The sequence below is a fragment of the Phoca vitulina genome, unplaced genomic scaffold (assembly GCF_004348235.1).
Source record: "Phoca vitulina isolate PV1807 unplaced genomic scaffold, GSC_HSeal_1.0 scaffold102, whole genome shotgun sequence".
NCBI classification, from domain to species: domain Eukaryota; kingdom Metazoa; phylum Chordata; class Mammalia; order Carnivora; family Phocidae; genus Phoca; species Phoca vitulina.
This window is the reverse complement of record NW_022589805.1, coordinates 179,553-204,700: the sequence shown is the minus strand read 5'-3', so window position 1 is coordinate 204,700 and position 25,148 is coordinate 179,553. Positions and strand designations below refer to the sequence as shown.

Sequence of the window (25,148 nt, the reverse complement as noted above, 5' to 3'; positions counted from 1 at the left end):
TTCTAGAAGCTCATTCTATAGCTTCTCAGAGAACAGGAGCGTGTGTCCTCAGCTGAGGTCTACCATCTCGCTCTTAGAGAAGGAGCCTTGGGGCTTGCAGACTGCCAGCTCCAGGCCTGCTTCCTCTCTGGGGACCCTTCCCTCCTGGCCAGATGGGCAGTGCTGGTTTTTTATAATTAGTGCAAGTAACTGCTGTGCTTCCTGCCTAGGACTGGCCATGGGGCTATAGTTTGTTACACATTGACAGTTTCAAACATGTTTCCCAAATGGGCTCCTGCCTCAGGGCCTTAGCACTGTCCCTCTACCTGGCATTCTGCCTCCAGATGGGCATACTGCTTGCCCCTCCTTCACTCAAGCCTCTTCCCAGATGTCACCTCACCATAGCATCCTACTTAACACGCTTTGTCCTTCTATCCTTATTTTTGTCTTACCACCAATCACATCTAATAATGTACATTCTGTCATATTGGATGCAGTCCAGTGACAGCTAGGGCTTATATATCAGCACCTAAACAAGCCATGACCCATAGTGGGTGTTCACCAAGTGGCTGCTGAATGAAATGTTCACATCAGAGAGGGGCCTTTTTGACAGAACAATGGCTTTAGATGCTCTCCACCCTCTCAGGCTGCTCTGGCTGTCCCCATCTAAGTGTGAGCATCTCACACAAAGGGGGCCTGACCCAGTCTTCACTGATGAATGAGTGAAGGGATAGGCTTCCGCCACCAGGCCAGGCTCCTCAGCCTCCACATCCCAAATCCTTGTGGGATGGAGACATCGAACCAAGGGTGATAAGAGAGCACCAAAGTTACAGCTCTTACTGGGAGGGAAAGGCTCCTGTAGGCTAAGGAGCTATCAGAGTAGTACTTGGGTAAAGCACAGCCAGAAAGCAGAGACAGGACCAGTTCATCCTGTCATGGAAGTCCCAGGCAGAGGCTGACTGTCAGACAGCAGACCCCAGAGAGTAGCTGGTGTGGGCCTATCTCTGTGGAGAGGAGGGAGCTGCCCATGTCTGAGCCCAGAAGGACCCTCACAAGAACCAGTGGTCCCAGGAGCCACCACCCATTAGATGGTGCAGCCCCACAACACAGTGGCCACTGAAGCTCTCACCATTGACCCTCAGGTCTGAGTACTAAGTGACGGCATCTTTTCTAACTCTGCCCAATCCTTCCTGGATGGGCCAGCTGGGAGGGCTGATCCCATGTCTTCCCTACCTCCCCGGTTACTGTGTCCACTAGTCCCCAGCCTCTGTTCACCCATTCTCTGAGCATCGCTGGACCTTAGACTGTAGGATATTAAGGCAATGTGGCTCTGCTAGTGTGGAGGAGACCACAGTCCCCAAGCTCCCCTTGGTGTTTCCCACCCCCCAGGAAGCTTCAAGCTGAAATGTTCCCATAACTGAACTCTTCCCTGGGGGGTAGGGATGCATGCAGTGAGAGCCTATGGGGCTCAGTCACATGAAAAGGCTCCCACTAAACCATCCTACCCCAGCGCCTCAGCCTTCCCCCTTAACTGGCCTCCGGGACAGACGCCTCATCAGGTCTGCCACGAGTGAAGGATGATGCACTTGTCCTGCCCCAGAACCCCACCGAGCCATGGGGCTCCCAGAGTGCCTGCCTGTCCTGGACCCCTGAATGTGGGCAGACTCAGGGCCCTGCCACCATTCTCCTCCCAGAGGTCTGGGCACCACCCCCAGGGAAGAATGTGAGGCTGGGAGAGTCCTGGCTGTGGGGCTGGACCCCTGAATGTGGGCAGACTCAGGGCCCTGCCACCACTCTCCTCCCAGAGGTCTGGGTACCACCCCCAGGGAAGATTGTGAGGCTGGGAGAGTCCTGGCTGTGGGGACAGGAAGGTGCTTCTGGGTAGACAACGGGAAAGGCAGTCGCAGAGACCTCTGCCTGCTCACAAACTGCAGGCTCTGGGGAGCAGCACTGGTTCTCACCCCACTTCTATATCACTTCAGAAAACACGTCCACTCACCTTGCAAGGCTGGCTTTCCAGGCTCCCCTCTTGCTGCCTGCATGACAGCTGCCAGCCAGGGATCAGTGTCCCTGCCTCAGAGTGGAAGTGTAGCAGGGCAGCACTGGCCACCAGTGGCCATCTCGACCCAGCTGTGGCCGTGGACAGGGCCTCGGGCAGAAGCAGAGGTGGCCCCAGGAGGCCAGGGAGGAGTCCAGGCCAAGGCCAGACTGCCCAGAGGTAGGTGGCCTTGTCGGTCCAGTTTCCCGTCGTCTGAAGACTACTGGAGTCATGGTGGGCCACGGAAGCAGGCCAGGGACTCTGCCTGTGCAAGTTCATGGGTGATCAGCTCCTTTCTTCACGTGAGCTCCTGTGAGGAGGCGTCGATCCTCGCAAGCACCTCAGCCCAGCAAGGACACAGCCACACAATATGGTAACGGTGAGCCTGCTGTGGGGTGAACCCCAGGCCTCCACCATGTCACTGTCTTCCAATCTGTACCATCTTCCTGTTCCCATTCGTGTGACTGCTTAATAAAATAAAAAGAAGGAGTGTTAACAGTGTCAGTTGGCTTAGCCAGAGAGCCCCCCCCGGCCCCAACCCCATTCTGAATTTCATTAAGCTCCTGACAGGCTGTTTCATCTGTTTGGTTATGTACTCATTCAAGACAGAGTAACAGGGCCTTGTGAACTCAGAAAACTGGGCAAGAGATGATGTGATGCGTCTCCTGTCACCAGAGGAGATTGCAGCGAGAAGGGAAACCAACAGCCGGAGCCCTGTGACTGCACCAGCCACGGCCAAGGTGGTTCCGGGCTACAGCGCGGGGAGGGGAAACTCAGACAGCCGGCCATCTCCCTCAGGGGAAGAGACAGGAGGGTAAGGAGGCAGCTAGGACGCGGGGGCAGAGTGCTAGGGAGGAGGGGCTGCAGAGCAGGCAGAGCTCCAAGATATGCAGCTGAGGAGGAATCTGTACCCGTGTGAGACAAACTATGCGAGGAGCCCAGGGCAGGAATCCCTGGAAAGGAGCAGATGGAACCAGAGCTCACACAGGGATGGCCCTATTTTATGTTCCCACAAGCCACCATGGTAGAGCCTCCTAATTCACAGCGTATCGGGTAGAATCCTCAGAAGGGCATTGCCCCTCACAATGGGGCTAAATTAGCTGCAGACCAAAGGCCCACCCTAACACTGCTCAGAAGCAAGCCTCCAAAGAATCACCTGATGCCAAGGAACTTAACTGTGTGCCAGACCAAGATTTACACTATTTGAAGGAATATAACAAACCCCAGCAACCAACAACATAAATTCACAATGTCCAGTATTCAATAAGGAAACGGCCAGGTGTATCAGCTGGAGTCCAGCCAGGAGACAGAAACCACATGGTATTTTAAACAAGGGAAGTTTAGTATAAACAATTATTAACTATTTATAAGGAGTTAACTGAAAGGAAACAAAAGAGAACTCTACAGAATACCCTAGGGTGAAGGGAGGTACCCAAGGCAAGGATTCACACCTGGGAGGTGGGTGGACACAGCCCACTGGATGGTGAAAAGTTCACGGGGTTGCCCCAGGCCAAAGCTGGAGGCTGACAACAACCTGTGTGGGTGCCAACAAAATGAGCTGGGAAGCTGTGTGCAGAGGTGCTGATGAACTCACGGGAAAGCTGCCAGGAGGCCAGCCGGGGTCCCATGGAACTTGCCTGGCAGTGCCTACCCCTTCCAGACATACAGAGAGTATCAGGGCGGGCACCACAGGGGTGCTGCTGAATTTGCAGCCAGGAAACTGCCTGAAAAGGTGCCACAGAAACTTAGTGGAGTGAGCTCCCATGTGTCCTATGTGCCAGCCTGTGTCATAGAACAGAAAAAAGCAGAACACACAGAACCAGGAAGAGAGGCCCCTTCTCCTCCAGCACCCCCAATGGCGAGAACTGGCATCAGGCTAGCTGGCAAGGGAGAAACATTCCATCATCACAAGCAAGCAATGAAGCGTGAAATGGTAACTGCTATACCAGGCACGTGAAAGAGAGCGAAATACGACCTACGACCTTAAGAAGACCAACCATTAGAAACTGACCTAGCAAAGGCAGAGATATAGGAACTAGCAGACAAGGATGATGAATATTATTCTATAAAAATGCTTCACATATTCAGGAAGGTAGAGGGAAACACGTACATGATGGGGAGGAAAATGGAAGCTATAAAAAGATCTAGAGATGGTAAGAATAGTCTCTGAAATGAAAAAACATTAGTATGGGATTAACATCAGATCAACACTGTAAAAGAAAAGATCAAAGAATTTAAAGACATAGCAACTGAAACGACTCAAAATAAAGTACATACACACACAAATAAATAAAGCATACGGATAAAACAAAACAAAACAAACAAGAAACACCAGACACTACAAGCAGGCCAATGTGCATAAACTGGAATCCCAGAAAAAAGAAGAGCAAAAAGGAGACAGAAACAGTATCTGAAGAAATAAAGTAAAATTTCCCAAATATGATCAAGACTATAAACTCGCAGATCCAAGAAGCTCAATAAAACCCAAGGAGAATAAACCTCAAAAGACCACCACCAAGATACATCATAATCAAGTTGTTAAAAACCAGTGTCAAAGAAAAAAATCTTTAAAGAAGCCAGGCTTTTAAAGAGCACATTATGTACGGTCCCAGCCTTGGGTCCCGCTGCGCAGCTCTGAGGACTGCCACCGGCTGCTGCCAAAATGTCACCGGAGACTTCAGCAGACACAGAATCTAGTAGATAAGGTCTTTCTTGCCTTTCCCCTCTTGATTCAGGGGTTAGAGGTTTAAACTAGACTCTAACCATCTCATACCTAGAGACTGAGTTCTATCCAGCAGTTTGCAGATTGTCAGCTGTGGACTCCAGTAGGTTTCTAATAATTATGTGAACAACTTTGTAGCCCTCAAGTGAGACCATCTGTGAACTGGTCATTAATTGGCCCAGTCCCCATAGACGATAGCTTTTTAGAGTTAGTTTCCTATTTTTTTTTTCATGCCATAGGTTTATTTACAAATATACTATGTTGAATTCAAGAGACTGATCAATTTTTCAAAGAGACTGCACCTCTTCAAATGCTCCTTTTCACATCTGTTTAATGGATTAATTAAAACACCCTTATTTCTTAACCAGTTGGTATCTTACTATAAAAAAAGGGTGCAGCAAATCCAAAGTACAAAGTCATCATAATTAGTAACCACCATTCAGTTTTCCACTGAAAATGGCAAATTCTTCCCCGGGCCCTCCTTATACTGTCTCCTACAGACCACAGAGGTTGTGAACCTCCAGATGCTCTGTCCCAACACAGCACTGTTGGAAGTTCTGTGAAAGGCACAGAGACCTAAGACAGTAGAAATGTTTGTTTCCTATTTTTATCCATATTCTACTTCCTAAATCTATCTTCTAAGTTATGCTTTCAATTAGGCATCGGTCAGGGGTGGATGACTCTTTTCACAGAAGACAGCTAACCAGAGACACTTTCTTCAATGTCACAGACTGCACAAGATGCTGCTTTGGAAATAGCTTTGTCATCTGAGAGACTTGCTGTGTGTGTGAGACTTTCATCAACACTCTATGTGGTTTACAGATGGGAATTCAAGTAGGAATGAAAACAGGCAAGGGGGCGCTAAGGGAGAAATACAGAGTTATCATCACTCTGGCGCACCGTTACCGGAGGATTCTAAAATTCTGGTTTGCATGCTAGCATGTGACTTACATAGCAACAACAGTTCAGGTGCACCAGGACATGGGCTCAGTTTAATAACTGTTCCCTTGACATCACTGAAATGACGTAATGTTGAAGACACACCCTGCAGGGTGCCCAGCTGTGAGAAGGAAGCAGCGGTCAGTGTCAGGCCATTAGCCCACCCTCGGCTCAGGGACTCTGAGCCTGGTCTGACTCTGAAACCTTGGTGCTCCCTCCTTGCCTGATGCCCAGTCAGTCCCATGCAAGCCGCTGGCTCCTGCATTAACCCAGGGGTACCTCGCTTCTACCTGTCCATTCAGCAGGGATCTTGCCCACTGTAACGAACTGAATAAACTGTTTATAAACATGAAAAAAAAAAAGCACATTATGTATAGATAAATAAAGGTAAGAATCCTAAGTGACTTCTCCTACAAGCTGGAGGGCAATGGAATGACATCTTTAAAACATAGAAAGAAAGGGAAAAAAGGTATCACCAGGAATTCTTTTACTCTACCAAAAATATCTTTCAAAAATGAAAGCAACAAACTTTCATTTTCCAGTCTGGCATGTAAGGAGTTTGGAAGCGGTCACTACTGTTCTTACAATAAAAAAGCTAAACAAATTGAAAAACAGTTCTTTTTAGATCCATCAGAGAACTGAAGTCAAAGGATAAAACACTGCCCAATCAGAGGAACAGGCAAATACAGAAAATCACAGCTTACTGGAGCAGATGCATGGGGCAGGAAAAAGCAAAGTATAACTGATGAATCTCTAGAGGTTAAAAGTGGACAAGTTCAAATTAATAAAACTTAGGGAGGGCCCATTCTTAGGGGGACCCACGTACTTCTGTGAGTTTTACCTGCCAGGTTCTCACAGTGAAGGTCAGAGAACAAAACCTCTCAGGCTTCAGGCAGGGGAAGGGGAAAATGAGCCACTCTGACATAGGCCCGGAGCATTCTGTTCTTAACAAGGCCTGTCCTCAAGGGAAACTGTTCCAGCAGAGCCTAGCTTACTGAGATTTGCCAGAACCTACCTGACCTAGGGGAAGGAAAATGTCCAACTCCAGTCCCCTCTGCCTTCCTGTTTCACCTACAAGAGGGCAAAACCCAAAACCAAACAGCACTTCTGAAGGTCACAGGCCAGGGGCACAAGTTCCCTAAAAGACTGAGACCTAATCACAGAATCACAGAACTAGAGATCACTTATTTATTTATTTTTTCTTTTTTTAAAGATTTTATTTATTCATTTGAGACACAGAAATACAGAGAGAGAGAGAGAGCGCATGAGCAGGGGGAGAGGCAGAGGGAGACGGAGAAGCAGGCTTCCCGCTGAGCCAGGAGCCTGATGTGGGGCTCGATCCCAGGACCCTGGGATCAGACCTGAGCCGAAGGCAGACACTTAACCATCTGAGCCACCCAGGCGCCCCGAGATCACTTTTTTTTTAAATCAAGATTTTATTTTTAAGTCATCTCTGCACCCAACATAGGGCTCGAACCTTTAACTCTGAGATCAAGAGTCGCACGCTCCACCAACTGAGCCAGGCAAGTACTCCTACAGATCACTTCTAATAACATCAATAGGGCTTCTGTATGATAACCGGGGCATACAACTAAAAAACTGCCCTTCTCAGACCTTACTTAAGAAATCTTTAGGAAAACTCGGGTGCCTGGGTGGCTCAGTTGGTTAAGCTTCTGCCTTCGGCTCAGGTCATGATCCCAGGTCCTGGGATGGAGTTCCACATTGGGCTTCTTGCTCAGCAGGGAGCCTGCTTCTCCCTCTACCTACCGCTGCCCCTGCTTGTGCTCTCTCTCTGACATATAAATAAATAAAATTAAAAAAAAAAAAAAGAAATCTTTAGGAAAACTCAAAGACAAAGAAGAGACAAAAACAAGGATACCAGAGGAAATTTTAGCTCTGACACCTACTGATACAGCAAACAGTAAACACAGCCTAACTCCTAGGTGGTAAACATAAAACCTCACACAAGGGCATACATATCTCAAGTTGTTTTACCCAGTACATCATGTCTAGCTTTCAAAAAATCCCAAAGCATACTGAAATAACAAACACAGATTTGAAGAGACCGAGCAGAGAACCCAACTCAGATATGGCAGAGATGCTAGAATTATCAGACAAGGAATTTAAAGCAACTATCATTAATACGCTAGAGCTCTAATGGCAAAAGTGGACAACATGCAAAGAGAGGTAATGTAAGCAGGGAGATGGACATTCCAAGGAAGAATCAAAAGGAAATGCTGGCAACCAAAAAAAAAAAAACAACAACAGAAAACACCTGTAACAGAAATAAAGAATACATTGATGGACTCCTCATCAATACACTAGACACAGCCAAGGAAAGAATCAATGGGCTGGAAGGAAGAAATACCAGTACAACTTTCAAAACCAAAATGCAAAAAGAAAAAAGAATGAAAAGGATAGAACAGAATATCTAAGAACTGTGGGACAATTACAAAAGATGTAATCTATCTGCGGTAGAAACAGAAGAAAGAGAGAAAGAACAAAAGAAGTATGTGACCAACAATGACAGACTTTTCCAAAATTGATAGTAGAGGGCAAACCACAGAAGCTCACAGAACACCAAATACATATAAAAATTACAAATATAAAAAACCTGTACCTAGGCATACCATATTCAAGCTGCAGAAAATCAAAGACAAAGAGAAAATCATAAAAGAAGGCAGTGGGGGAGAAGCCTCACCCATAGAGGCCAGAATAAGAAGCATATTGGCCTTCTCATCAGAAACCATTCAAGCAAGAGAGTGCAGGAAATAATTAAGGTGTTGAAGAAAAAAATCTAAAGAGAAATAAAGACTTTATAAGATGAACAAAAATTAAGGGAATTTGTCACAGGGTAAATGTACCTACCAAAAAAATGTTACAAGATTTCCTAAGAAGGAAACTAAGCAAGCAGAGAACCAACTCTGCCCAGGTCAGAAACACAGATCTACACCAAGAAGAGTGTTAGAGAAGGAATAAATGGGGGTAAAATATTTTATTTTTCTCATTCTTAATTGACCCAATGCATAACAGTTTGCTCAAAATAGTAATTTCAACAATGCATGCAATAATTGTAGCTTCAGTACAAGTGAAGTAAATGATAATGATGTCATAAGGGGCAGGAGGAAGGAATTGGGGATATTGTGTTATAAGGTACCTGCACTACCCATGACATGGTATAGCATTATTTGAAAGTGGACTTGGAAGTGGACTTGGATTAGTTGTAAATAATGTGAATTTAAGAGCAAATACTTAAAAAGAGGTTTTTTCCTTTTAAGTATAATTGATATGCTAAGAGAGTGGAAAAATGTAGTCTATAAATGTTCAATTAAAGTCAGAGAAAGCAGAAAAAGAGTGGAATACAAAACCAAAACCAAAGGCAATGGATAAAAAACAGTAACAATTATGGCATATGTCAATGGTCTACATGCATATTTTCAGAACACAAAACTATGAAAATGGAAGTCAACCACAAGAAAAAATTTGGAAAGACCTCAAGTACATGGGGGTTAAAGAACATCCTACTAAAGAATGAATGGGCTAGCCAGGAAATTAAAGAAGAATTTTAAAAATACATGGAAGCAAGTGAAAATGAAAACACGATAGCCCCATAACCGTAGGGATGCAGCAAAGGCAGTCCTAAAAGGGAAGCATACTACAATACAGGCTTACCTCAAGAAGCAAGAAAAGTCTCAAATATACAATCTAACCTTACACTTAAAGGAGCTAGAAAAGGAACAGCAAATAAAGCCTAAAGCCAGCAGAAGGGAAATAATAAAGATTAGAGCAGAAATAAATGATACAGAAACAAAAAATCCCAGTAGAACAAATCAACAAAACTAAGAGCTGGTTCTTTGAAAGAATTAATAAAATTGATACTCTCTAGCTAGACTTATCAAAAAGAAAAGAGAAAGGACCCAAATAGGTAAAATCATTAATGAGAGAAAGATCACAACCAATACCACAGAAATACAATTATGAGGGAATACTATGGGGGCGCCTGGGTGGCTCAGTCCATAAAGCATCTGTCTTTGGCTCAGGTCATGATCTCAGGGTCCTGAGATAGAGCCCCATGTTAGGCTCCCTGCTCAGTGGGGAGCCTGCTTCTCCCTCTCCCTCTGCACACCTGCTCGTGCTCTCTCTCTCAAATAAATCAAAAAAATCTTTAAAAAAATAGGAGAATACTATGAAAAATTATATGCCACCAAACTGGGCAACCTGGAAGAAATTGGCAAATTCCTAGAAACTTACAACTACCAAAACTGAAACAGGACGAAATAGAAAATTTGAACAGACACATAACCAGCAAAGAAATTGAATCAGTAATCAAAAATCTCCCAACAAATTGAAGTCCTGGGCCAGATGGTTTCCCTGGGGAAGCCTACCAGACATTTTTTTAAAAGATCTTATTCATTCATTCATTCATTTATGAGAGAGAGCAAGTGAGCATGAGGTGGTGGGGGGGAGAGGGAGAAGCAGTCTCCCCACTGAGCAGGGAGGCCGCTGGGCGACTCAATCCCAGGACTTCGGGGCCATGACCCTAGCCAAAGGCAGACACAACCAACTGAGCCACCCAGGCACCCCTCTACTAGACATTTAAACAAGAGTTAATACCCATTCTTCTCAAACTGTTCCAAAAAATAGAAATGGAAGGAAAACTTCCAAACTCATTCTACAAAGCCAGTATTACCTTGATTCCAAAACCAAAAACCCCACTTTTAGGAGAATTATAGGCCAATAACCCAGATGAACATGGACGTAAAAATTCTCAATAAAATACTAGCAAATTGAGTTCAACAGTACATTCAAACACTTATCCACCACAATCAAGTGGGATTTATTCCTGGGCTGCAGGGGTGGTTCAATATTCACAAATCAATCAATGTGATATACCATATTAATAAAAGAAAGGATAAGAACCATATGATCCTGTCAAGAGAGGCATAAAAAGCATTTGACAAAATACAGCATCCTTTCCTGATAAAAACCCTCAACAAAGCAGGGGTAGATAGAACATACCTCAGCATTTTAAAGGCCATATACAAAAGACCACAGCTAATATCATCCTCAGTGGGGAAAAACTGAGAGCCTTTCCCCTACAGTCAGGAACAGGACAAGGATATCCACTCTCATCACTACTATTTAACATAGTACTGGAAGTCTTAGCCTCAGCAATCAGACAACAAAAAGAAATAAAAGGCATCCAAACTGGCAAGGAAGAAGTCAAACTTTCACTATTTGCCGATGACATGATACTCTGTAGAAAATCTTAAAGACTCCACCAGAAAATTGCTAGAACTCATATATAAATTCAGCAAAATCGCAGGATATAAAATCAATGTACATTTCTACACACCAAAAACAAAGCAGAAGAAAAAGAAATCAAGGAATCAATCCCATTTGCAATTGCACCAAAAATAAGATACCTAGGAATAAATCTAACTAAAGAAATAGAAGATCTGTACTCTGAAAACTATAAAACAGTTATGAAAGAATCAAAGAGGACACAAAGAAATGGAAAAACATTCCACACTCATGGATTGGAAGAACAAACACTGTTAAAATGTCTTTATTACCCAAAGCAATCTACTACACATTTAATGCAATCCCCATCAAAATACAACCAGCATTTTTCACAGAGCTAGAACAATCGTAAAATTTCTATGGAACCACAAAAGACCCTAAATAGCCAAAGCAATTCTGAAAAACAAAAAACTGGAGGCATCATGATTCCGGATTTCAAGCTATTTTACAAAGCTGTAGTCATCCAGACAGTATGGTACTGGCACAAAAACAGACACATATGATCAATGGAATAGAGAACCCAGAAATGGACCCCCCAACTATATGGTCAACTAATCTTCAACAAAGCAGGAAAGAATATCCAATGGAAAAAAAACAGTCTTCAACAAATGGTGTTGGCAAAACTGGACAGCCACAAACAGAATGAAACTGGACCACTTTCTTACACCATACATAAAAGTAAATTTAAAATGGATGAAAGACCTTAATGTGAGACAGGAAACCATCAAAATCCTAGAGGAAAACACAGACAGAAACTTCTTTAACCTCGGTCATAGCAACTTCTTACTAGACACATCACCACAGGCAAGGAAAACAAAAGCAAAAATGAACTATTGGGACTTCATCAAGATAAAAAGCTTCTGCACAGCAAAGGAAACAATCAACAAAACTAAAAGCAGTCTATGGAATGGGAGAAGATACTTGTAAATGACATATCTGATAAAGGGTTAGTATCCAAAATCTACAAAGAACTTAGCAAACTCAACACCCAAAAAACCAATAACCCAGTTGAGAAACGGGCAGAAGACATGAACAGCCACTTTTCCAAAGAAGACATCCAGATGGCTAACAGACACTTGAAAAAATGCTCAACAGAAATATAAATCAAAACCACAATGAGATACCACCTCACACCTGTCAGAATGGCTAAAATTAACAACACAGGAAACAACAGGTGTTGGCGAGGATGTGGAAAAAGGGGAACCCTCTTGCACTGTTCATGGGAATGAGAACTGGTGCAGCCACGCTGGAGAACAGTATGGAGGTTCCTCAAAAAGCTAAAAGTAGAACTACCCTTGATCCAGCAATTGCACTATGGGGTATGTACCCAAAGGATACAAAAATACAGATTTGAAGGGATACATACACCCCAGTGTTTATAGCAGATTATCAACAATAGCCAAACCGTGGAGAGCCCAAATGTCCACCAACTGATGAACAATAAAGAAGATGTGGTGTGTATATATATATATATATATATATATATATGCAATGGAATATTACTCGGCCATCAAAAATGAAATCTTGCCATTTATAATGACATGGATGGAGCTAGAGTGTGAGTGTATTACACTAAATGAAGTAAGTCAGAGAAACACAAATACCATATGATTTCACGCATATGTGGATTTAAAAAAGAAAACAGATGAACATATGGGAAGGGGGAAAAGAAAAAAAGGAGAGAGGGAAACAAGCCATAAGAGACTTTTTTTTTTTTTTATAAAGATTTTATTTATTTATTTGACAGAGAGATAGACAGAAGAGCACAAGCAGAGGGAGTGGCAGAGGGAGAGGGAGAGGGAGAAGCAGGCTCTGCACTGAGCAGGGAACCCGATGCGGGACTCGATCCCAGGACCCTGAGATCATGACCTGAGCCGAAGGCAGACGCTTAACCATCTGAGCCACCCAGGTGCCCCAAGAGACTTTTTTTTTTTAAGACTTTATTTATTTGACAGAGAAAGAGACAGCCAGAGAGAGAACACAAGCAGGGGGAGCTGGAGAGGGAGAAGCAGGCTTCCTGCAGAGCAGGGACCCGACGTGGGGCTCGATCCCAGGACCCTGGGATCATGACCTGAGCTGAAGCCAGACGCTTAACCATCTTAGCCACCCAGGCGCACAGCCATAAGAGATTCTTAATGACAGACTGAGGGTTGATGGAGGGAGGTGGGTGGGAGATGGGCTGGAAGCGTGATGGCCATTAAGGAGGGCACTTGTTATGAAGAGCACTGGATGTTGTATGTAAGTGAGGAGTCACTGAATTCTACTCCAGAAACCAATATTACACTGTATGTTAACTACCTAAAATATAAATAAAAATTAATTAATTAAAAAGTCAATAATCTAAATACACCATTTCAAAGACAGAGATTGTCAAGAGCACCTGGCTGGTTCAGTTGGAAGAGCACACAATTCTTGATCTTGGGGTCATGAGTTGAGCCCTACAATGGACGGAGAGATTGCTTAAATAAATAACTTAAAAAAAAAGACAAGATTGTTAGAATGGATCAAAAAATACTATCCAACTATATGATGTCTTCAAGAAACCCACTTTTTAAATTTTTTTTTTTTTTAAGAGAGAGAAAGCGTGAGCAGGGGGTGGGGAACGACTGAAGGAAGCGGGGAGAGAGAATCCCAAGCAAGCTCCATGCTCAGCACAGAACCTGACACAGGGCCAGATCTCACAACCAAGATCATGACCTGAGCCTAAATCAAGATTCAGATACTTAACCAACTGAGCCACCCAGGCACCCCAAAACCCACTTTAAATATAGAGATATAGGGGTGCCTGGGTGGCCCAGTCGTTAAGCATCTGCCTTTGGCTCAGGTCATGATCCCAGGGTCCTCGGATCAAGCCTCGTATCAAGCCTCGTATCAGACTCCCTGGTCAGCAGGAAGCCTGCTTCTCCCTCTCCCACTCTCCCTGCTTGTGTTCCCTCTCTTGCTGTCTCTCTGTCCAAAAATAAAAACAAAAATCTTTAATAAAACTTAAAAAAATTAAAAAATATACAGATATAGACTAAAAGGATGGATAAATACATACCATGTTAACACTAATCAAAATAAAGCTGGAGTACGCATATTAATGTCAGACAGAAAAAACTTCAGAGCAATGAATATTATCAGACATAAAGAGGGGCATTACATAACGATAAAGGGATCTGTTCTTCAAGAAGACATAATAATCCTTCATGTGTATGCATCTAAAAACAGAGCTTCAAAATACATGTAGGTAAAACTGATAGAACTTCAAGAACAGACAGATGAAATCACTACAGTTGCAGACTTCACTACCCCCCTATCTGAAATGGACAGATCCAACAGGCAGAAAATCAGTGAGAACACAGCTGACCTCAACAACACCATCATTCAACTGCATATAACAGACATGTAGATACTACTTTATCAAGCAACAGCAGAATGTGCATTCTTCTCAAGCTTACATAGAACATTCCCCAACACAGACCACATATGGGCCATAAAATACATCTTAAGAAATTTAAAAGAATAAAAATCATGCAATGTCTACTCTGTCTGCTTGGGATTCTCTCCCCCTCTCCCTGCACCCCTCCCTCCACTCATGCTCTCTCTCTAAATAAATAAGTAAAATCTTTAAAAAAAACAAAAAAACAAAAAACAGCTGTGTATATGGAGGAACTGAAAAAGTCACACACAAACTCAGGCAAAACACAGCCTCAGAGAAGACCTTAAACTTTCACCTTGGGCTGATGCCTAAGCTCAGATCAAGTCCACCCAAATCAGTGAAGGTACTGCCCAGGCACAGAACCAGTCTGCAAGGATAGGTAGAGGTGGCTGTTTTTTCAAATATATAACTTTCAACAAAAAAAAGGTATACAAAGAAGAAAATATGGCCTATTCAAAAAATAAATTGGCAAAAACCATTCCCGAGGAAGCACAAACGTCAGACTTACTAGACAAAGACTTTACTTTTTATTTATTTGACAAAGAGAGTGAGAGAGCACAAATAGGGGAACAGCAGAGGGAGAGGGAGAAGCAGGCTCCCCACAGAGCAGGGAGCCCAATGCAGGGCTCGATCCCAAGACCCCGGGATCATGACCTGAGCTGAAGGCAGATGCTCAGCTGCCTGAGTAACCCAGGCGCCCCTAGACAAAGACTTTAAAACAGCAGTCTTAAATATTCCATTCACAATAGCATCAAAAAGAGTAAAATGCTTGGAAATAAACAACTAAGGAGGCAAAAGATATACACTGAAAAGTACAAATCACTGCAGAAAGGAATTCAAGAAGGCATATATAAATGCAAAGACATTGTGTCTTCATGGACTGGAAGACTTATTAAGATGTTACTACTATCCCAAGTGACCTACAGATTCATGCAATCCCCACCAAAATCTCAATAATCCTTTTTATAGAAATAGAAAAACCTATCTTAAAATTTGTATGGAATCTCAAGGGACCCCTAAATAGCCAAAAACAATCCTGAAAAAGAAGGATAAAGGTCTCACACTTCCTGATTCTGAAACTTAGTACAAAGCTACAGTAATCAAAACTGTGTAATATGAGCCTACAGACAGACATACAGAACAATAGAATAGAGAACCCAGAAACAAACCCCTGCCTATAAAGTCAAATTATTTTCTACACTTTATTGTAGGTATGTCTGTATAGGAAAAAACATAGCACATACAGGGTTCAGTACTAACTGTGATTTCAGACACCCACTCGGGGTCTTGAAATGTATCCCCCACAGATAAGGGGGAACCAATGTATACTAGGCAACGGGATCTCTGGCTTCCAGTTCCACAAGCAAGGAGCTTGGAAATTGCCACGCCATCCTAACAAGTAGTAAAAAACAGCTGACTAAAAATCAGTTCTTCTTGGATCCATGAGAGGGGAGGACACAGGCCAAACTGTTGCCCACAAAGTTGGAGGGACAAAAAGATGAATTTAGGAACCTTAAATGCATATTACTAAGTGAAAGAAGCCAATCAGAAAAGGCTACATGCTACATGATCCAAACTATGTATGTGGGAAAAGGCAAAACCATAGAGGCAATAAAAAGATCCGTGGTTGCCAGTGGCTCAAGGAAGGAGGGATGGATGCACAGGTGGAGCACAGGAGATTTTTAGGGCCCTATTTTTTTTTAAGGGCATTCTTAAGTACTCTATATGATACTGTAATGATGGATACTTATCATTATACATTTGTCAAAACCCACAGAATGTAAAACAGCAAGAGTGAACCCTAATATAAACTATGGACTTTTATTTTTTTTAACATTTTATTTTTAAGCAACTCTACACCTAACATGGGGCTCAAACTCAACCCCGAGACCAGGAGTCACACACTCTACCAGCTGAGCCAGCCAGGCGCCCCTTGGACTTTAGTTAATAATGCATCAATATTGGCTCATCAACTCTAATAAATGTAGTAGCACACCCATGTGGGATATCAAAATTAGAGGAAAATGTGGTGGGGGGAAGGGAGGGGGTATATGGAAACTGTGCTTTCAGGTCAATTTCTCAATAAACTTAAATCTGCTCTAAAAAATATAGTCTATTAGTTTTTCAAAACTAAAATGAGGGTAAGACTGACTTCTGGCATGACAACATGAAGAGTTACGCTGACCTGCTCCCCAGTAAAACTGATGAAAGCCATAAAACACAACTCTCTAAAGTGTCTGGAAATGGTCCTAAAGGTGAACAGCAAATAAGAATATACATGGAGGAGTGACTGGGTGGCTCAGTCGTTAAGCGTCTGCCTTTGGCTCAGGTCATGATCCCAGGGTCCTGGGATCGAGTCCCGCATCGGGCTTCCTGCTCTGCGGGAAGCCTGCTTCTTCTCCCACTCCCCCTGCTTGTGTTCCTGCTCTCGCTCTCTCTCTCTCTGTCAAATAAATAAATAAAATCTTAAAAAAAAAAAAATCCAAGGAAATTCAAAATTTGATAAGAAAGGCATGAGTCTGAGGTATCTGAACCAAGACTCCTCCCTTCCTCCCCCAACCCAGTTCAGCAGCAAGTGGAGACTCCACTCCCTCTCCAGACTACTGCCATCAAGACAGTACCCAGACAGAGGGCTCTCTTCCCTGGAAGAGCAGGACCTCAGAGTTTTATTTGGCCCCCAGCAGCCTGTTCCTGAAGCTAAGTCTCAGGTGAATGCAGTAAAGAGGGGGATTACCTTCTTTTGTCCAGCCCCTAACTCATGGAAGGGAGGCTCTATCTTGGGCAGGATGATCTGAGAGGACTGGGGATCCTGACCACCTTTGTCTCGGCTTGTGATGTGGTAGATCCATGCCAGGAGAAGCTGAGTGGACCTCAGGTTGCTGCCTCCCCTCCCCCGCTGGCCCAGCACTGAGAATGGGGTGTCACTCAGAGAAAAGCTTACCACTGGCCTACCCAGCTCCACAGTTCTGGCTTAGAGATTTTTACCTAGTATAGAAACAGGCCAGAAAGCATCAGCTCCTAAACTGCTCCTCAGGAACTGACTTCATTTACATCAGAGGGTGAAGATGTTCAAGCCCCAAGAGGATCTCGAAAACAGTGGAGGTTGTGATAAAAGGCAGCTGGGAGGAGACTCAAGATACAGGCTAAACCACAGGCCAGCTAGTTCACAGGAGAGAACAGGGAAATAACACAAGGTGGGAGGAGCTGTCTTGGGGTGAGAAGAAATGTCAAACACTGACTTCAGAAACTATTCCTTCAATGGGGCCAGAATTTAATAGGATTAGTTTATAGACAGATTTATGGATCCTAACTGCACTCAGGCCATTGGTACACAGTAGCAACAACATGCCTGGTGAACTAAACAACACAGGCCCACAAGACAGAAATGGGCCTTAGGGGAGGTAAGTGCCAATCTAGGCATCATGGGACAAGCTGAATTCACTTTCAGTGAGAAACACTGTACTGTGCTCCCCTCTAGGGGCACTTGTAATTTACATTGATGCGTGTGACCACCCTCATCCCAGAACAGGTCAGAATAAGATGTATCCCGTAGTATAGCTAGCAGGTCTAAGAAATATTCTACATAGCACTTGGATCCTCCCTGTAGAGAGAGGTGAGCCCTGTTATATAACACACAATGGAGACCAGTCTCAGTACAAGCCAATGAGCTGAGATGGGGTAGCTGGTTTTGTACCCAATTAACGTAGAATCCAGAATAACCGAGTCATGGTCAGTTATAATGATGCCTGCTCATGATAATATCTGGCATACAGACAAGGGTCAATTCTGTTTGGAAGACAAAGCAAACACCTCAGTAATTCATACTCATCTGTTCTGTAATGAAACTGAAATATACTGTGATCATACTACAATATGGTATAATACTTGTATTGTTGGTAAGATTCAACTACCTCATGTAAGTAGGTCTATGGTAGTACTGATATTAAAAATCACATTTAGAGGTGCCTGGGTGGCTCAGTCGTTAAGCATCTGCCTTTGGCTCAGGTCATGATCCCAGCGTCCTGGGATCGAGCCCCGCATCGGGCTCCCTGCTCCTCGGGAAGCCTGCTTCTCCCTCTCCCACTCCCTCTGCTTGTGTTCCCTCTTTCGCTATGTCTCTCTCTGTCAAATAAATAAATAAAATCTTTAAAAAAATTAAAAAATATATAAAAAAAATAAAGATCACATTTATTGGGAGATTGAGTTAAAGCCTCCTTTAAGGGATCTACAGAAAATGGCTGGCCTGAGGAAGAACTGGATCCAGCTAACCTTCAGCTGATTTCTACACTAAATAGTTCTGCACAAGCTTATCATAAAGTACAAAGAGCAAAAATTCAACATAAAACCTGCTTTGTTTTTAGTTCCTCCATAAGCCAGATCACTCAACCTTCTCACAAACATACGGGTTGCTGAATACATGCTGGCCTGAACAAACACAAAAAACACCTTCCCTTCTTTAAACCACTTGGTACAAAAAATGTTCTCAATGAAAGAACTAAACATAGCTGGCAAATATCTTAAACATTTCTGACTATTCATTTACCCCCTACCCTGTTCTGTGTGCCTAAGGGACAGCTGGAGACTCTCTGAGCACACACAGGAGTGTGTGGCCAAATGAAAGTGACAGCTTTGGCGGAAGAGCCGTCTTTGATCAAAGAGCACTGTGATTAGCCTGCTGACAGCTCCTCACCTGGCATGTTCTGCTACAGGGCATGTTTGCCCTTACTGCCATTTAATGGAGCAAATGCTGAAAGCAGGAGTTTCAGGTGAAGAGTACCACATCCAGGATTGCTTCCTGTGGCCCAGGGACCACTGAGGGATAGCTGAAGCCATCACGGACAATGGCACTTGATGACTCCTAAATCACACCTCTTTTGGGGGCTCCTTTGTTTTCTTTCTCATCTACTCTTTCCCTTTCTGTGTTACACTTAATAGGGACCTTGCTTAGCCCAAGAGGTGTCACAAAAATAGTCACAACCACCTACTGTACAATCTTAGAAGGGACACTTAGCCGTACCCCTCAATGGCAGATGACTCTTTTGACCACAGCTCCAGACCCCTCTGGGGGCACAAGTGGAGAATCTTGCAGAACACATCAATGGTGAAAACTCATTTCAGCATTTCAGGATATGGGGCTACTGGGAGATATGACATTTCTTCACAGGAGGGTCCAATTGCCCTGGGTTGGCAGGGACGGAGGGAAGCAACAGAGGAGATTCCTGATCTCTACGTCTGGGTCTCAGAAGGCATGGGGAGTTGAGAACACTGAACTCTCTCCAAATTCAAATAAGCTGCATCAATAGGCCCTGAGTTAGTTCAGTTATGCTCATCAGGGATAACCAGCCCCTCAGCAGGACAGTGCTCTCACTCTTCCACTTTTGAATGTATCTCATGCACCACCAGGTCCCTTTCAAGAAGCAAGGCTAGAAGCACAAGAGCCTCCTGGGTCCTCCCGCTCTGTTCTCTGAGCAAGTGGGCAAGAGCCCATGAGGGATGACAATTCCACTGGCCCACGTGAGCAAGGAGGCAGGGGTAAGCATGTTCACTGCAGTGTTGTGTATGATAGCAGAAAAGAAACACACACCTAAGTGCCACCTACACAGACTGAGGGTAGAACTAAGGCCTTGAACTACCTTGGGCCCACTCCCAGCCAGCCCAGGCGCACAGCCACTCATAACATTCACAAAGGGGAAGCAGCAGGTCACTGGATAACCATTCCCTCTCCTGCTGCCGCCCTCCCCCCGATTACTCCATATCTCATCCCAAGTATTTACGAGACAACAAACCGTGGATGATGCTAGGTTCTGTACAAATCAAGTTCTACTCCCATAAGACATGCAGTTAGGGAAATAAAAGCATTAATCACTTCTGTTCCATAAGAGAAAAGCCAAATGTATTTTTGGGAAAGGCAAAAACAGTATTTAACTGAGGTGAATGTAAAGCACTGATAAGAATCCCGTGAGCAGACCGTGTGAAGAGAATCAGATTTCACTCTGGAGGGTGAAGGATCTGAATGTAGAGAGGGAACTCCGTTACCAGCTGGTGGAGGAGACTGCTAGATGTCTCAGTAAAGTTTAGAAAGGCTCAAAAGACTATTACATTATATAGGAAATGCAAAAACGTAGCTGAAGATCTACCCTAAAAGAGGTTTTAATGACAACGTTCTACAGGGGCGCCTGGGTGGCTCAGTCGGTTAAGCGGCTGCCCTTGGCTCAGGTCATGATCCCAGGGTCCTGGGATCAAGCCCCAGGGCAGGCTCCCTGCTCAGCAGGTAGTCTGCTTGTCCCTCTCCCTCTGTCCCTCCCCCTCACTCATGCATGCATGCTCTCTCTCAAATAAATAAATAAAATCTTTAAAAAACCCACAAAACCTATAGTCCTGAACTTAAATAGAAATAGTAGGGGGGCGGGGCGCCTGGGTGGCTCAGTTGGTTAAGCGACTGCCTTCGGCTCAGGTCATGATCCTGGAGTCCCGGGATCGAGTCCCACATCGGACTCCCTGCTCAGCAGGGAGTCTGCTTCTCCCTCTGACCCTCCTCCCTCTCATGCTCTCTGTCTCTCATTGTCTCTCTCACAAATAAATAAAAAATCTTAAAAAAAAAAAAAAAAAAAGAAATAGTAGGGGGGCTCCTGGGTGGCTCAGTTGGTTGGGCATCCAACTCCTGGTTTTGGCTTAGGTGATGATCTCGTGGGTTGTGAGATGGAACCCCGTGTCAGGCTCTGGGCTCAGTGTGGAGTCGGCTTCAGATTCTCTCTTCAGCTCACTCTCTCAAATAAATAAATAAGATCTTTTTTAAAAAAAAAAAAACAGAAAAAGCAGGAACTCACAATATTTTCTCTGAAATATATATACTTCCTAGCTCTGATCACTGACAAGGCTGGAAACAATGGCCAAACTGGTACCAAAGACCATTCCTAGTACCAAGGCTGTGATTCTGAAACACCATTTCCCACTAAAAGAAACCTAGGTTTCCTGGAGAAAAAGCTGAATCCACATCTGGGTGCAGGAAATGTGCCTGAAACATCCTGACATACCAATGGAAGAGTTCAGAACATGCCACCCCAAAATAAGCTGCTTTGGCATATTGACTATTTTGAATTAAAGGCACCTGAAAACAGCAAATGTAAGAAAAACACTCTAACCTACCTTCTTTTTCTTAAAAGCAGATGTAATTCCCATATAAGAGAAGTCCTCTCAGTATCAGGAAAGTAACATTCTTTTTTTTTTTTTTTAATGAGTGGCCTTTTTTTTAAAAAGATTTTTATTTATTTATTTGACAGAGAGAGACACAGCGAGAGAGGGAACACAAGCAGGGGGAGTGGGAGAGGGAGAAGCAGGCTTCCCACAGAGCAGGGAGCCCGACGCCGGACTCGATCCCAGGACCCTGAGATCATGACTCGAGCCAAAGGCAGACACCCAACCACCGAGCCACCCAGGCGCCCGGAGAGTAACATTGTTATCAAGGATAAAGTTGAGACCGAGAGTTCTATAACAAACTTTGTTAAAAATAATTATGTTCCTTATCTTCCTCACCATACACTTTAGTCACTTTTTCACAACTGCCTCTTCATTCAACCTAATACAAAAGCAAGTAAGTTTCATCATTTCTTTGGGTCTTCATTCCTCATGAAGGCTCCTGTGTCATTTAAAATCTGTGTTACGGGGTGCCTGGGTAGCTCAGTTAAGCATCTGCTTTGGCTCAGGTCATGATCTCAGGGCCCTGGGATCAAGCCCCATGTCTGGCTCCCTGCTCAGCAGGGAGTCTGCTTCCTCTTCCTCTCCCCCCCGCCCCCGGCACATGCCCACAATCTAATAAATAAAATTTTTAAAATAAAGTAAAATAAAATTTATTACAAAAATGTATATGCCTTTCTCCTGCTGATGTGTCTTATGTCAATTTAATTCTCAGGCCCAGCCAATAGAACCCTAAGAGGGTAGAGGTAAAATTTTGCTTCCCCTACACCAGTTATCAAGAAAACTCAATGACTGCTAGGACTCTGTCAAAAGGACTCAGGAGGCAAAGTTAGAGGGTCTCACTGACCAAAGATGGGATTAATTGGGCTTCAATAAGAACAGTAACTTCAATGAATTGAAACCCATCGAATAATTAAAATCCATGAGTTGATGATATTTTATTTTCAAGATTTATTTATTTGAGAGAGAGAAAAAACGCTCACACACAGGGGGGAAGGGCAGAGAGAGAGACAAGCAGACTCCCCGCCGAGCGTGGAGCCTGATGCAGGTCCAATTCCACCACCCCACGATCACCACCCAAGCTGATACCAAGGGTCGGAGGCTCAACTGACTGCACCACCCAGGCGCCCTGATGATAATATATTAAAAGAAAACTGGGGCACCTGGGTGGCTCAGTCAGTTAAGCATCTGCCTTTGGCTCAGGTCATGATCCCAGGGTCCTGGGACTGAGTCCCACACATCGGGCTCCGTGCTCAGTGGGGAGTCTGGTTCTCCCTCTGCTCCTCCCCCCACTTGTGTGCTCACTTGCTCTCTCTCACACAAAAATAAATAAATATTCTTTAAAAAAAAAGAACATCTTAAAAAAAAAAAAGAAAACTAAGTGGTCACCTTCTGAGGACAAAAGAGAACCAATTCATTACTTTGAAAACTAGATGAAGGAATCAAAGATTTACCAACCAGTACATAAGGGGAAGTCTGTCCTTATAAAATGATTCCAGCTAATATATGAAAACAAAATTACAATTAGAATATCACTAATCATGCAATCTCCAAAGAAGTAATAGATCTAGCCATTGAGCATCGATGGCTATTCTTTTTTAAAAAGCCAACACCCAGACATTATATGCCTCCCGATAAGTGATAAGACACTATCTATAATCTTGCCAAAGGATTAAATCCTAGCCTGATAAAGTCTCTTGCGTCCAGCTTATAAATTTACAAGAATTACAGAGGGCAGAGGAACATGTCGAACTGTAATGCAAATATAATATGCAAAATCCAACCTGAAAAACTCTACAAATCAACCTGCCAATGTCCTTCAGCAGATATAAGGAAAATAAAGGGATTGAGGAGAAACATGTAGATTAAGAGATTTAAAAGGCATATTGATTTTTTTCAAAGTACAAGACTAAAACTAAGGGGACTAAGGCAGGGTACTGGTAAGAATATTCTAGGCATAACGGCCCACAAGATGCATAAAAATGTGGAGAAGAAAGGCAATGGGGTCAATGGACTAGAAGTTCCTATCAAGGTTAGAGAAAAGAAGTAACAGTAGCCAATCCCCCAAATGTAAACTCCAGGTTCCCTGGGATTTGGGGAAGGAAGATAATTTGGTGAGGTGGTCAGTTTGCATTTAGATACATCTGGGCTGAGTCCTGGATCTGCTTTGTTAGCTTCGTGACCTTGGGCAAATTATTTACCATGAGCCAAATTCCTCATTTATAAGTTAGTACAATAATACTTATCTCATATAGTTTTTCAGAGGATTAAGGGAGATAATGGATGGAAAAGGCCAAAGAAGGTGCCTAGGACATAACTCATAAATGTTCTTTTCTTCCTAGAGGTAAAACTCAGTATTTATTCAGGGCCAAGTTCAGGTTCCAAATTAAAAGTTTCCTTTGCTAGTGGGGCACCTGGGTGGCCCAGTTTGGTAAGCATCGGGCTCAGTTTCAGCTCAGGTGGTGATTTCGGGGTCGGAAGATTGAGCCCCATCCGGCCCCACACTCAGTGCAGTTTGCTTGGGATTCTCTCTCCCTCTGCCCACACCCCTCCACCCCCGCCCTGTCGCACACGCTCTCTCAAGCAAATAAATCTTAAAAAAAAAAAAAAAAACCAAAAAACTTAACTATACAGAGCTTTTTTTTTTTTAAGATTTTATTTATTTATTTGAGAGAGAGGATGAGAGGAGAGAGAGAGCACATGAGAGGGGGTAGGGTCAGAGGGAGAAGCAGACTCCCTGCAGAGCAGGGAGCCCGATGCGGGACTCGATCCAGGGACTCCAGGATCATGACCTGAGCCGAAGGCAGTCGCTTAACCAACTGAGCCACCCAGGCGCCCCTATACAGAGCTTTTCAATCTTGATATGTTTTTACCCACTTACATGAATGTAACTAAATGATGTGATAAATGATATGGGCAAATGAATATGACACATGATAAGTATGACATGTAAATTTGCTGAAAGCCACTCTTATGAATTTTCCTTATATTTATAACCAATCTGCTGACTCAATGAAATATTAAGTGTAGCAGTAAAGGGAATTTACTGGGAATTTACAAATACTGAAGATAAGAGCTCCTGGCTATCTAAGTCAGTAAAGCTGACTCTTGATCTCGGGATCATGAGTTCAAGTCCTGCATGGGGTGTAGAAATTAAATATTTTTTTAAAATACTGAAAATAATGCTCTATTTCTTAGGCTGGATGGTAGATACACTTGTGTTTGTCAGTATTCTGTTTATCAATATTCTTTACACTACTTATGTTCTTATGGTATACAATGTTTCACAATAAATTGTTTAAAGTGAGGGACCCCTGGGTGGCTCAGTTGATTAAGTGTCTGCCTTTGGCTCAGGTCATAATCCCAGGGTCCTGGGAACGAGCCCCACATCCTGCTCCTCTCTCAGCGGGGAGCCTGCTTCTCCCTCTGCCTGCCACTCCCCCCTGCTTGTGCTGGCTCGCTCTCTCTGATAAATAAATAAAATCTTTAAAAAAAAAAAAACTGTTTAAAGTGAAGAACCAGCCTTCAGTCTTGAGTGTTTTCCCCTAAGA

General features: G+C 43.7%; 1 protein-coding gene and 1 pseudogene across 5 annotated transcripts in view; both read right to left on the bottom strand.

The window, feature by feature from the left end:
• The window catches only part of DNASE1 (deoxyribonuclease 1), a 44,453-nt gene that overhangs the window by 14,105 nt on the left and 5,200 nt on the right, over nucleotides 1-25,148 (bottom strand). For 3 of the 5 annotated variants that reach the window (XM_032397703.1, XM_032397700.1, XM_032397702.1), the window contains exon 2: nucleotides 1,979-2,484. In XM_032397703.1, coding sequence (XP_032253594.1) covers nucleotides 1,979-2,296 — 318 coding nt within the window. In that variant the 5' untranslated portion in view covers nucleotides 2,297-2,484. Of the gene's footprint in view, nucleotides 1-1,978; nucleotides 2,485-25,148 lie in introns of those variants that run through there. The other 2 variants (XM_032397701.1, XM_032397704.1) reach the window with 2 other exon arrangements.
• LOC116627811 lies at nucleotides 5,093-6,396 on the bottom strand (annotated as a pseudogene).